We start from the raw sequence: 12,642 nt of genomic DNA on the forward strand, positions 1-12,642 counted from the left end.
TGGAGCAATCTTTTTTCACCAGCTAACTGAGCATCCATGTTTAGGAATCTGGTTGCCCAGTAGGCTTTATGTTCCAGTTCCACGGGCAGATGACAGGCCTTCCCATACACCAGTTGGTATGGAGAGGTTCCTATAGGAGTCTTGAATGCTGTTCTGTATGCCCACAGAGCATCATCCAAACTCCTTGCCCAATCCTTTCTTCGGGCTATCACAGTTCGTTCTAGGATTCTTTTTAGCTCTCTGTTAGAGACTTCAGCTTGCCCATTTGTCTGTGGATGATACGGAGTTGCCACTTTGTGGCTAATTCCATATCTAACCATAGCAGAGTATAGCTGTCTATTGCAGAAATGAGTGCCCCCGTCACTGATTAGTACTCTGGGAACACCAAACCTGCTGAAGATGTGTTTCTGGAGGAATTTCAGCACGGTCTTAGTATCATTAGTGGGTGTAGCAATTGCTTCTACCCACTTAGATACATAGTCCACTGCTACCAGAATGTAAGTGTTTGAGTATGATGGTGGGAATGGACCCATGAAGTCAATTCCCCATACATCAAACAATTCTATCTCTAATATCCCTTGTTGAGGCATGGCATATCCGTGAGGCAAGTTACCAGCTCTTTGGCAACTGTCACAGTTACGCACAAACTCTCGGGAATCTTTATAGAGAGTAGGCCAGTAGAAGCCACATTGGAGGACTTTAGTGGCTGTTCGCTCACTTCTAAAGTGTCCTCCATACTGTGATCCATGGCAATGCCATAGGATCCTTTGTGCTTCTTCTCTGGGTACACATCTACGGATCATTCCGTCTGCACATCTCTTAAAGAGATATGGCTCATCCCATAGGTAGTACTTGGCGTCTGAAATTAATTTCTTTCTTTGCACTCTGCTGTACTCCTGGGGTATGAACCTCACAGCTTTATAGTTTGCAATATCTGCAAACCATGGAGCTTCCTGAATGGCAAAGAGTTGCTCATCTGGGAAAGTCTCAGAGATCTCAGTAGAAGGGAGGGACGTCCCAGCTACTGGTTCTATTCGAGACAGATGATCAGCTACTTGGTTCTCTGTCCCTTTTCTGTCTCTTATTTCTATATCAAACTCTTGCAGAAGCAACACCCATCTTATTAGCCTGGGTTTTGAATCCTGCTTTGTGAGTAAGTATTTAAGAGCAGCATGGTCAGTGTACACAATCACTTTGGATCCCACTAGATAGGATCTAAACTTGTCAATGGCATAAACCACTGCAAGTAACTCTTTTTCTGTGGTTGTGTAATTCTTCTGTGCATCATTTAGAACACGGCTGGTATAATAAATGACGTATAGAAGCTTGTTATGCCTCTGTCCCAACACTGCACCAATGGCATGGTCACTGGCATCACACATTAATTCAAATGGCAATGTCCAATCTGGTGCAGAGATGACTGGTGCTGTGACCAGCTTAGCTTTCAGGGTCTCAAACGCCTGCTGACACTGTGTGTCAAACACAAATGGTGTGTCAGCAGCTAGCAGGTTACTCAAAGGTTTTGCAATTTTCGAAAAATCCTTTATGAACCTTCTGTAAAATCCTGCATGCCCCAGAAAGCTTCTGATTGCCTTAACATTGGCAGGTGGTGGTAATTTTTCAATTACCTCTACCTTTGCCTTATCCACCTCTATTCCCCTGCTTGAAATTTTGTGCCCAAGGACAATTCCTTCAGTCACCATAAAGTGACATTTTTCCCAGTTTAAAACCAGGTTAGTCTCTTGGCACCATTTCAGGACAAGTGCTAGGTGATTAAGACAGGAGCTGAATGAGTCTCCATATACTGAGAAGTCATCCATGAAGACTTCCAGGAATTTCTCCACCATATCAGAGAAGATGGATAACATGCATCTCTGAAAGTTTGCAGGAGCATTACACAGACCAAAAGGCATCCTCCTGTAGGCAAACACGCCAGAAGGGCAAGTAAATGCTGTTTTCTCTTGGTTCTGAGGGTCTACTGCAATTTGGTTGTAACCTGAATAGCCATCCAAAAAGCAGTAATAATCATGACCAGCTAGTCTTTCTAGCATTTGGTCTATGAATGGTAAAGGAAAATGATCCTTTCTGGTGGCTGTATTGAGCCTTCTGTAGTCAATACACATACGCCACCCTGTGACTGTTCTTGTAGGAACCAGTTCATTTTTTTCATTATGAACCACTGTCATGCCTCCCTTCTTGGGGACAACTTGTACAGGGCTCACCCAGGGGCTATCAGAAATAGGATAAATAATCCCAGCCTCTAGTAATTTAGTGACCTCTTTCTGCACCACCTCCTTCATGGCAGGATTTAGCCTCCTCTGTGGTTGGACCACTGGTTTGGCATTATCCTCCAACAGGATCTTGTGCATGCATCTGGCTGGGCTAATGCCCTTAAGATCACTTATGGACCACCCAAGAGCTGTCTTGTGTGTCCTTAGCACTTGAATCAGTGCTTCCTCTTCCTGTGGATTTAAAGCAGAGCTTATAATCACTGGAAAAGTGTCACCCTCTCCCAGAAATGCATACTTCAGGGATGGTGGTAGTGGTTTGAGTTCAGGTTTGGGAGGCTTATCCTCCTCCTGAGGAATTTTCGAAAATTCCTTTGTTTCCTGTGGTTCTTCTTGATCAGGTTGAAAATCCTTGAAGATGTCTTCAAGCTCTAATTCTAGGCTTTCAGTCATATTGACCTCTTCTACCAGAGAGTCAATAATGTCAGTGCCCATGCAGTCATTTGGTGTGTCTGGATGCTGCATAGCTTTTACAGCATTCAACTTGAACTCATCCTCATTGACTCTCAGGGTTACTTCCCCTTTGTGTACATCAATGAGAGTTCGTCCAGTTGCTAGGAAAGGTCTTCCTAGAATGAGAGTTACACTTTTGTGCTCTTCCATTTCCAGTACCACAAAGTCAGTTGGAAAGGCAAATGGCCCAACCTTAACAATCATATCCTCTATTATGCCTGATGGATGTTTAATGGAGCCATCAGCAAGTTGGAGGCATATCCGGGTTGGTTTGACTTCTCCAGTCAACCCAAGCTTTCTGATAGTGGATGCAGGTATTAGATTGATGCTTGCTCCAAGATCACATAGGGCTGTCTTGGTGCAAGCACCTTCTAATGTGCATGGTATCATAAAGCTTCCTGGATCTTGAAGCTTTTCTGGTAAGCTTTTCAGAATGACTGCACTGCATTCTTCAGTGAGAAACACTTTTTCAGTTTCTCTCCAATCCTTCTTGTGACTTAGGATCTCTTTCATGAACTTAGCATAAGAAGGTATTTGCTCAAGTGCCTATGCAAACTGAATCTTTATTTCAAGAGTCCTTAAATAGTCTGCAAAGCGGGCAAATTGCTTATCCTGTTCCGCTTTACGGAGTTTCTGAGGATAAAGCAGCTTGGCTTGATATTCTTCAACCTTAGATGCTGCAGGTTTATTCCTTACAGAAGTGGTTGAAGAAGACTTTTTAGAGGGATTACTGTCAGCACTCTCAGGTGTCTGATCCTCTCTTGGCATCTGAACGCCAGTAATGGGTGAAGATTGGGCGTTAAACGCCAACTTCTCTCCTTTTTCTGGCGTTTGAACGCCAGAACTGGGCAAGGAATGGGCGTTTAACGCCAGCTTTCCTTCCCTTTCTGGCGTTTGAACGCCAATAGCATTCCTCTCTGGGCTCTTACTGCCCTCAGAGGGATTTTGAACAGTGGTTTGGTTATCCTCTGTCAATTGTTCCTTATTTGGCTTTTTGCCCTTTTGAGCAGTGTTATTCAGTGTCTTACCACTCCTCAGTTGAACTGCTTGACATTCCTTTGTTATCTGTTTAGATATTTGCTGTTTTGCTTGATTTAACTGCAGTTCTATGTTCTTGTTAGCAACTTTAGTTTCATGTAGCATCTCTTTAAATTCTGCTAACTGTTCTGTCATCAGGAGCATTTGTTGATTAAGCTCAATCATCTGTTCTTGAGGATTAGGATTAGTGACTACTGTCATGATTTCCTCTTTTGGAGAGCACTCATTGCTAGAGTACAAATATTGATTTCTAGCAACAGTGTCTATAAGCTCTTGAGCCTCTTCAATTGTCTTCCTCATGTGTATAGATCCACCAGCTGAGTGGTCTAAAGACATTTGAGCTTTTTCTGTAAGCCCATAGTAGAAGATGTCTAACTGTACCCACTCTGAAAACATTTCAGAGGGGCATTTTCTTAGCATACCTCTATACCTCTCCCAGGCATTATAAAGGGATTCATTATCCTCTTGTTTAAAGCCTTGGATGTCCAGCCTTAGCTGTGTCATCCTTTTTGGAGGGTAAAAATGATTTAGGAATTTGTCTGATAACTGTTTCCATGTCTTTATGCTTGCTGTAGGTTGGTTATTCAACCACCTTTTCGCTTGATCTTTTACAGCAAATGGAAACAGTAATAGTATGTAGACATCCTGATCCAGCTCTTTATCATGTACTGTGTCAGCAATTTGTAAGAACTGTGCCAGAAACTCAGTAGGTTCTTCCTGTGGAAGACCGGAATACTGGCAATTTTGCTGCACTATGATAATGAGTTGAGGATTTAGCTCAAAGCTGCTTGCTTTAATGGGAGGTATACAGATGCTACTCCCATATGCAGCTGTAATGGGGTTAGCATATGACCCAGAGTCCTTCTGGACTGCTCAATTCCACTTAGGTCCATAGTGGATAAAGGGAACTGATATGGATTGCAAATAGATAGATTTTGTTTTTTTTTTTTGAATTAACCGAAAAAAATAAAATAAAATAAAATAAAAGGAAAATAAAATAAAAATTCGAAAATTAAAAGAAAATAAGATCAAAGCAAATTGAGAACTGAATCAATTAGTTACTTAAAAAGATTTTGAAAATAGCAATTAAAAAGATATGATTGAAAAAAAATTTATGATAAAGATTTGATTTTTGAAAAGAGGAAAGAGAAAAACAACAAAATGACACCAAACTTAAAATTTTTAGAAAATCAAACACAATTTTTCGAAAATTTTTAAGGGAAAAACACAAAGAGGACACCAAACTTAGAACTTTTATGGATCAAAAAGGGACTAAGGACATGCAAAATCGAAAATTAGAAGAAAAACAAAAACATGTAATTGACACCAAACTTAAAATATGAAACTAGACTCAACTAAAAGACTCTAAACCAACAAAAATAAAACAGTCCTAATCTAAGCAACAAGATAAGCCGTCAGTTGTCCAAACTCGAACAATCCCCGGCAACGGCGCCAAAAACTTGGTGCGCGAAATTGTGATCACTACACAACTTTGCACAACTAACCAGCAAGTGCACTGGGTCGTCCAAGTAATACCTTACGGAGATTGTCGGCTTGAAGCAAGCTATGGTTATCTTGTAAATCTTAGTCATCATATCAGAAATTATCAGGATTGATTGTGAAAAGCAAAAGAACATGAAATAAGTACTTGTTTTGCAGTGATGGAGAATAGGTTGAGGCTTTGGAGATGCTCGGCCTTCTGAATCTCTGCCTTCCTACTGTCTTCTTCATCAAACACGCAAGGCTCCTTCCATGGCAAGCTGTATGTAGGGTTTCACCGTTGTCAATGGCTACCTCCCATCCTCTCAGTGGAAATGTTCAACGCACCCTGTCACGGCACGACTATCCATCTGTCGGTTCTCAATCAGGCCGGAATAGAATCCAGTGATTCTTTTGCGTCTGTCACTAACGCCCCGCCTTCAGAAGTTTGAAGCTCGTCACAGTCATTCAATCATTGAATCCTACTCAGAATACCACAGACAAGGTTTAGACCTTCCGGATTCTCTTGAATGCCGCCATCAGTTCTAGCTTATACCACGAAGATTCCGGTTAAAGAATCCAAGAGATATCTACTTCATCTAAGGTAGAACGGAGGTGGTTGTCAGGCACACGTTCATAGTTGAGAATGATGATGAGTGTCACGGATCATCACATTCATCCGGGTTAAGAACAAGTAATATCTTAGAATGGAAGCAAGCATGATTGAATGAGAAACAGTAGTAATTGCATTAATCCATCAAGACACAGCAGAGCTCCTCACCCCCAACCATGGGGTTTAGAGACTCATGCCGTGGAATGTACACAAAGAAACGTGTAAAGTGTCATGAGGTCCAGATACAATGTCAAAAGATCCTATTAATAGTGAACTAATAACCTAAGGTTTACAGAAATGAGTAAATGACAGAAAAATCTACTTCCGGGCCCACTTGGTGTGTGCTTGGGCTGAGCATTGAAGCTTTCATGTGTAGAGACCTTTTCTGGAGTTAAACGCCAGCTTTCATGCCAGTTTGGGCGTTTAACTCCAATTTTTATGCCAGTTCCAGCGTTAAACACTGGGATTTCTGAGGCTGATTTGCAACGCCGGTTTGGGCATCAAATCTCGGGCAAAGTATGGACTATTATACATTGCTGGAAAGCCCAGGATGTCTAATTTCCAACGCCGTTGAGAGCGCGCCAATTGGGCTTTTGTAGCTCCAGAAAATCCACTTCGAGTGCAGGGAGGTCAGAATCCAACAGCATCTGCAGTCCTTTTCAGCCTCTGAATCAGATTTTTGCTCAGATCCCTCAATTTCAGCCAGAAAATACCTGAAATCACAGAAAAACACAAAAACTCATAGTAAAGTCCAGAAAAGTGAATTTTAACTAAAAACTAATAAAAATATACTAAAAACTAACTAGATCATATTAAAAACATACTAAAAACAATGCCAAAAAGCGTATAAATTATCCGCTCATCAAATACCACAGACAAGGTTAGACTTTCCGGATCCCCATGAATGCCGCCATCTATCTAGCTTATACCACGAAGATTCTGTTGGGGAATCTAAGAGATATGCGCCCGGCCTAAAGTAGAACGGAAGTGGTTGTCAGTCACGCGCGTTCATAGGTGAGAATGATGATGAGTGTCACGGATCATCACATTCATCAAAGTGTTGTGTAGCGTATATCTTGGAATAAGAATAAAAGAGAATTGAATAGAAAGTAATAGTAATTGTATTGAAACTTGAGGTACAGCAGAGCTCCACACCCTTAATCTATGGTGTGCAGAAACTCCACCGTTGAAAATACATAAGTGAAAGGTTCAGGCATGGCCGAATGGCCAGCCCCCTAAAACATGCTCAATGGCCTCCTAAGATGAAGAAATAAAACAAAACTGAGACCAAAGATGAAACGTGGTCAAAAGACGACTAATACAATAGTAAAAAGTCTTATTTATACTAAACTAGCTACTAGGGTTTACATGAGTAAGTAATTGATGCATAAATCCACTTCCGGGGTCCACTTGGTGTATGCTTGGGCTGAGCTTGATCTATCCACGAGCTGAGGCTTTTCTTGGAGTTGAACTCCAAGTTATAACATGTTTTGGGCGTTCAACTCCGGATCATGACGTGTTTCTGGCGTTTAACTCCAGACAGCAGCATGTACTTGGCGTTCAACGCCAATTTATGTCGTCAACTTCCGAATAAAGTATGAACTATTATATATTTCTGGAAAGCTCTGGATGTCTACTTTCTAACGCCGTTGAGAGCGCGCCATTTGAAGTTCTGTAGCTCCAGAAAATCCATTTCGAGTGCAGGGAGGTCAGATTCCAACAGCATCAGCAGTCCTTTTGTCAGCCTTCTTTCAGAGTTTTGCTCAAGTCCCTCAATTTCAGCCAGAAATTACCTGAAATCACAGAAAAACATACAAACTCATAGTAAAGTTCAGAAATATGAATTTAACATAAAAACTAATGAAAACATCCCTAAAAGTAGCTTGAACTTACTAAAAACTACCTAAAAACAATGCCAAAAAGCGTATAAATTATCCGCTCATCACAACACCAAACTTAAATTGTTGCTTGTCCCCAAGACACTGAAAATCAAATAGGATAAAAAGAAGAGAATATACTATAAATTCCAGAATATCAATGAATATTAATTATAATTAGATGAGCGGGACTTGTAGCTTTTTGCTTCTGAATAGTTTTGGCATCTCACTTTTTCCTTTGAAGTTTAGAGTGATTGGCGTCTCTAGGAACCCAGAGTTCAGATAATGTTATTGACTTTCCTAGTTAAGCATGTTGATTCTTGAACACAGCTACTTATGAGTCTTGGCCGTGGCCCTAAGCACTTTATTTTCCAGTATTACCACCGGATACATAAATGCCACAGACACATGACTGGGTGAACCTTTTCAGATTGTGACTCAGCTTTGCTAGAGTCCCCAGTTAGAGGTGTCCAGAGCTCTTAAGCACACTCTTTTTGCTTTGGATCACGACTTTAACCACTCAGTCTCAAGCTTTTCACTTGGACCTTCATGACACAAGCACATGGTTAGGGATAGCTTTGAATTAGCCGCTTAGGCCTGGATTTTATTTCCTTGGGCCCTCCTATCCATTGATGCTCAAAGCCTTGGATCCTTTTTACCCTTGCCTTTTGGTTTTAAGGGTTATTGGCTTTTTCTGCTTGCTTTTTTTTTCGCAAGCTTTTGCTATTCACTGCTTTTTCTTGCTTCAAGAATCAATTTCATGATTTTTCAGATCATCAATAACATTTCTCTTTGTTCATCATTCTTTCAAGAGCCAACAATTTTAACATTCATAAACAACAAGATAAAAAATATGCACTGTTCAATCATTCATTCAGAAAACAAAAAGTATTGTCACCACATCAATATAATTAAACTAAATTTAAGGATAAATTCGAAATTCATGTACTTCTTGTTCTTTTGAATTAAAATATTTTTCATTTAAGAGAGGTGAAGGATTAATGGGTTTTATTCATAACTTTAAGACATGGTTACTACATACTAATGATCATGAAGTAGAGACACAAAACATAGATAAACATAACATAGAAACCGAAAAACAGAAAGAAATAAGAACAAGGAATGAATCCACCTTAGTGGCGTCTTCTTCTTGAAGGACCAACAATGTCCTTAAGCTCTTCTATGTCCCTTCCTTGCCTTTGTTGCTCCTCCCTCATTGCTCTTTGATCTTCTCTTATTTCTTGGAGAATGATGGAGTGCTCATGATGTTTCACCCTTAATTGTTCCACATTGTGGCTCAAATCTTCTAAGGAAGTGTTGAGTTATTCCCAATAGTTGTTGGGAGGAAAGTGCATCCCTTGAGGCATCTCAGGGATTTCTTGATGATGAGATTCCTCATGCATCTCTTGAGAACCGTTGAGGGTCTCTCTTGCTTGCTCCATCCTCTTCTTGGTGATGGGCTTATCCTCTTCAATGGAGATGTCTCCTTCTATGATAACTCTAGCTGAGTAACATAGATGGCAAATGAGGTGAGGAAAAGCTAGCCTTGCCATGGTGGAGGGCTTTTCGGCTATTTTGTAGATTTCATTGGAGATGACTTCATGAACTTCTACTTCCTCTCCAATCATGATGCTATGAATCATGATGGCCCGATCCACAGTAACTTCAGATCGGTTGCTAGTGGGAATGATAGAGCGTTGAATGAACTACAGCCATCCTCTAGCTACAGGCTTGAGGTCCAGTCTTCTTAGTTGGACTGGCTTGCCTTTGGAGTCTCTCTTCCATTGAGCTCCTTCCACACATATGTCCATAAGGACTTGGTCCAACCTTTGATTAAAGTTGACCCTTCTAGTGTTGGGGCGTACATCTTCTTGCATCATGGGCAAGTGGAACGCCAACCTCACATCTATCTAGCTTATACCACGAAGATTCTGTTGGGGAATCTAAGAGATATGCGCCCGGCCTAAAGTAGAACGGAAGTGGTTGTCAGTCACGCGCGTTCATAGGTGAGAATGATGATGAGTGTCACGGATCATCACATTCATCAAAGTGTTGTGTAACGTATATCTTAGAATAAGAATAAAAGAGAATTGAATAGAAAGTAATAGTAATTGTATTGAAACTTGAGGTACAGCAGAGCTCCACACCCTTAATCTATGGTATGCAGAAACTCCACCGTTGAAAATACATAAGTGAAAGGTTCAGGTATGGCTGAATGGCCAGCCCCCTAAAACGTGCTCAATGGCCTCCTAAGATGAAGAAATAAAACAAAACTGAGACCAAAGATGAAACGTGGTCAAAAGACGACTAATACAATAGTAAAAAGTCTTATTTATACTAAACTAGCTACTAGGGTTTACATGAGTAAGTAATTGATGCATAAATCCACTTCCGGGGCCCACTTGGTGTATGCTTGGGCTGAGCTTGATCTATCCACGAGCTGAGGTTTTTCTTGGAGTTGAACTCCAAGTTATAACGTGTTTTGGGCGTTCAACTCTGGATCATGACGTGTTTCTGGCGTTTAACTCTAGACAGCAGCATGTACTTGGCGTTCAACGCCAATTTACGTCATCAACTTCCGAATAAAGTATGAACTATTATATATTTCTGGAAAGCTCTGGATGTCTACTTTCTAACGCCGTTGAGAGCGCGCCATTTGGAGTTCTGTAGCTCCAGAAAATTCATTTCGAGTGCAGGGAGGTCAGATTCCAACAGAATCAGCAGTCCTTTTGTCAGCCTTCTTTCAGAGTTTTGCTCAAGTCCCTCAATTTCAGCCAGAAATTGCCTGAAATCACAGAAAAATATACAAACTCATAGTAAAGTCTAGAAATGTGAATTTAACATAAAAACTAATGAAAACATCCCTAAAAGTAGCTTGAACTTACTAAAAACTACCTAAAAACAATGCCAAAAAGCGTATAAATTATCCGCTCATCAGCACGCCAAGCTTGGGAAGCCAAGATCTCAAAGAGGCATGTCACTTGGTGTTTTGGGAATGACACACCAGGCTTAAGTTCCAGAGGAGCGATTTTGAGCCCCACTATGGGCGTGGCACGCCGGGGCATATGCCAGCTTGACCTCCTCCAATTCAAATGAAGATATCTCTAGCTACACAACTCCAAATGAAGTGACTCTAGTGTCATTAGAAAGTAGAAATCTAGAGCTTTTCAACCATATATAACACTTTATAGTGGATACTGAAATTGAGGAAGATATTGACCCCAAAAATGCAAGGAGCAAAACACGTCCCTGCAGAGTTACCAGCCTGACCTCTTCATCTTCAAAGGAGCATAACTTGAGTTGTAGAGGTCCAAATGATATGATCTGGTGTGTTAGAAAGATGACATCAAGAACTTTCCAATGATATATAACATTATATGGTGTACGTTAAATATGGAGGTGAAAAAGGCCATCATTTCAGAATTGCAAAAACTGGGCCTGGCACGCCAGCTCGAGGGCGTGGCACGCCAATCCCTTTCCTAAAATGGGCGTGGCACGCCAGGTCTTGGGCGTAACACACCAGTTTTAATGGCCAGAGAGGAAGATTTAGTGCATCATTGAAGGTGTGGCACGCCAAGAATGGGCGTGGCACGCCAAGAATGGGCGTGGCACGCCAGTTTCACAACACAAGGGGCGTGGCACGCCAAGAATGGGCGTGGCATGCTGGGGTATTCGGCAGACTGACCTCTTTAACTTCAAATGGGCATAACATGAGCTACAAAGGTCTAAATGAGTTGATTTTAGTGCCGTTAGAAATCTGACATTCAGGGCTTTCTAACAATAGATAATACTTTATAGTGGACATTCAATTCAGACCCAAATAACTCCATACTTTCAAAGTTGCAAAGTGGGTCACAATCCAAAGAGCAAATTCTATTGTGCGTGGCACTTGAACCCACACGCCAACTTCTTCTTTCAGCCCCAACCTTCAACCAAGTCCACTCCAACTCTAATTCAAGCCACAATTGTCAACCAATCAAGGCCACAAGAAGCATCTAGAATAATTCATTTTTATTTCATTGTAATTTCCTTTCAATTTCATTTAAGTTTGTAATTTAGGAGAGCCTATATAAAGGCTTTAGTTTAGTAGAATTAGGGGGTGATGAATAATTCTGCTAGAGAGGGGTCTTCAGACTCTATCTTCTCACCCACACTTCTTTGCTGGGCATGTATATGGACTCACAAAAGATTGCATATGCCAACTTACTTTTCTTAGAGTTTTCGAACCTTAAAAGCATTGTTGTGTACTGCTTTAATTTCTGGGTATACTCAAAATGATTGCTATTACAAGGCCATAAATTCATGCTGAGAAATACGGGACAACAGTATCTTCCCTGACCAAGCAACATTTGTTTTATTTCTTTGAGCTTGTGCTCTCTTATCGGTATTGTAAGATAGGAAAGAGATACATTCTCTAATATTTCACACTGGTTTTGACATGGATGAGTTAACCAGTAATGCACTCATAGACATGTATGCTAAATGTGGGGATGTAAAAAGTGTTGTGCAAGTTTTTGAAGAAATGGGTACTAAAAAAGACGTGATTTCTTGGAACTCAAACATAGTTAGATTTGCAAAATATGGTCATGCAGAAAGCGCTCTAAAGGTCTTCAATGAGATGGCTCACTCATGTGTTACACCAGATGATGTCACATTCCTCGGAGTACTCACTGCTTGTAGCCATACAGGGTAGGTTTTCGAGGACCGTCAAATTTTTTATCTCATGGTGAACTGTTATGGAATTGAACCCAAGGCTGATCACTATGCTTGCATTGTGGATGTTCTTGGTCACTGGGGTAATCTCAAAGAAGCTGAAGAGTTCATCGACAAACTAAATGTCGAACCGAATGGTATGATTTGGGCCAATTTATTGGGAGCTTGCTGAATTCATGGT

The 12,642-nt window shown here is 40.9% G+C and overlaps 1 protein-coding gene across 1 annotated transcript in view; it reads left to right on the forward strand.

Annotated features, from left to right (window-relative positions):
- LOC130949402 (pentatricopeptide repeat-containing protein At5g50990-like) overlaps positions 1–12,441 on the forward strand; it is a 44,303-nt gene extending 31,862 nt beyond the window's left edge. The window contains exon 2 of the mRNA XM_057878132.1: positions 12,143–12,441. Within this exon, the coding sequence (XP_057734115.1) occupies positions 12,143–12,441 (299 nt within the window). The remainder of the gene's footprint in view (positions 1–12,142) is intronic.
- The last annotated feature ends 201 nt before the right edge of the window (positions 12,442–12,642 follow it).

Source organism: Arachis stenosperma, chromosome 9, assembly GCF_014773155.1.
Source record: "Arachis stenosperma cultivar V10309 chromosome 9, arast.V10309.gnm1.PFL2, whole genome shotgun sequence".
In the NCBI taxonomy this organism is placed as follows: domain Eukaryota; kingdom Viridiplantae; phylum Streptophyta; class Magnoliopsida; order Fabales; family Fabaceae; genus Arachis; species Arachis stenosperma.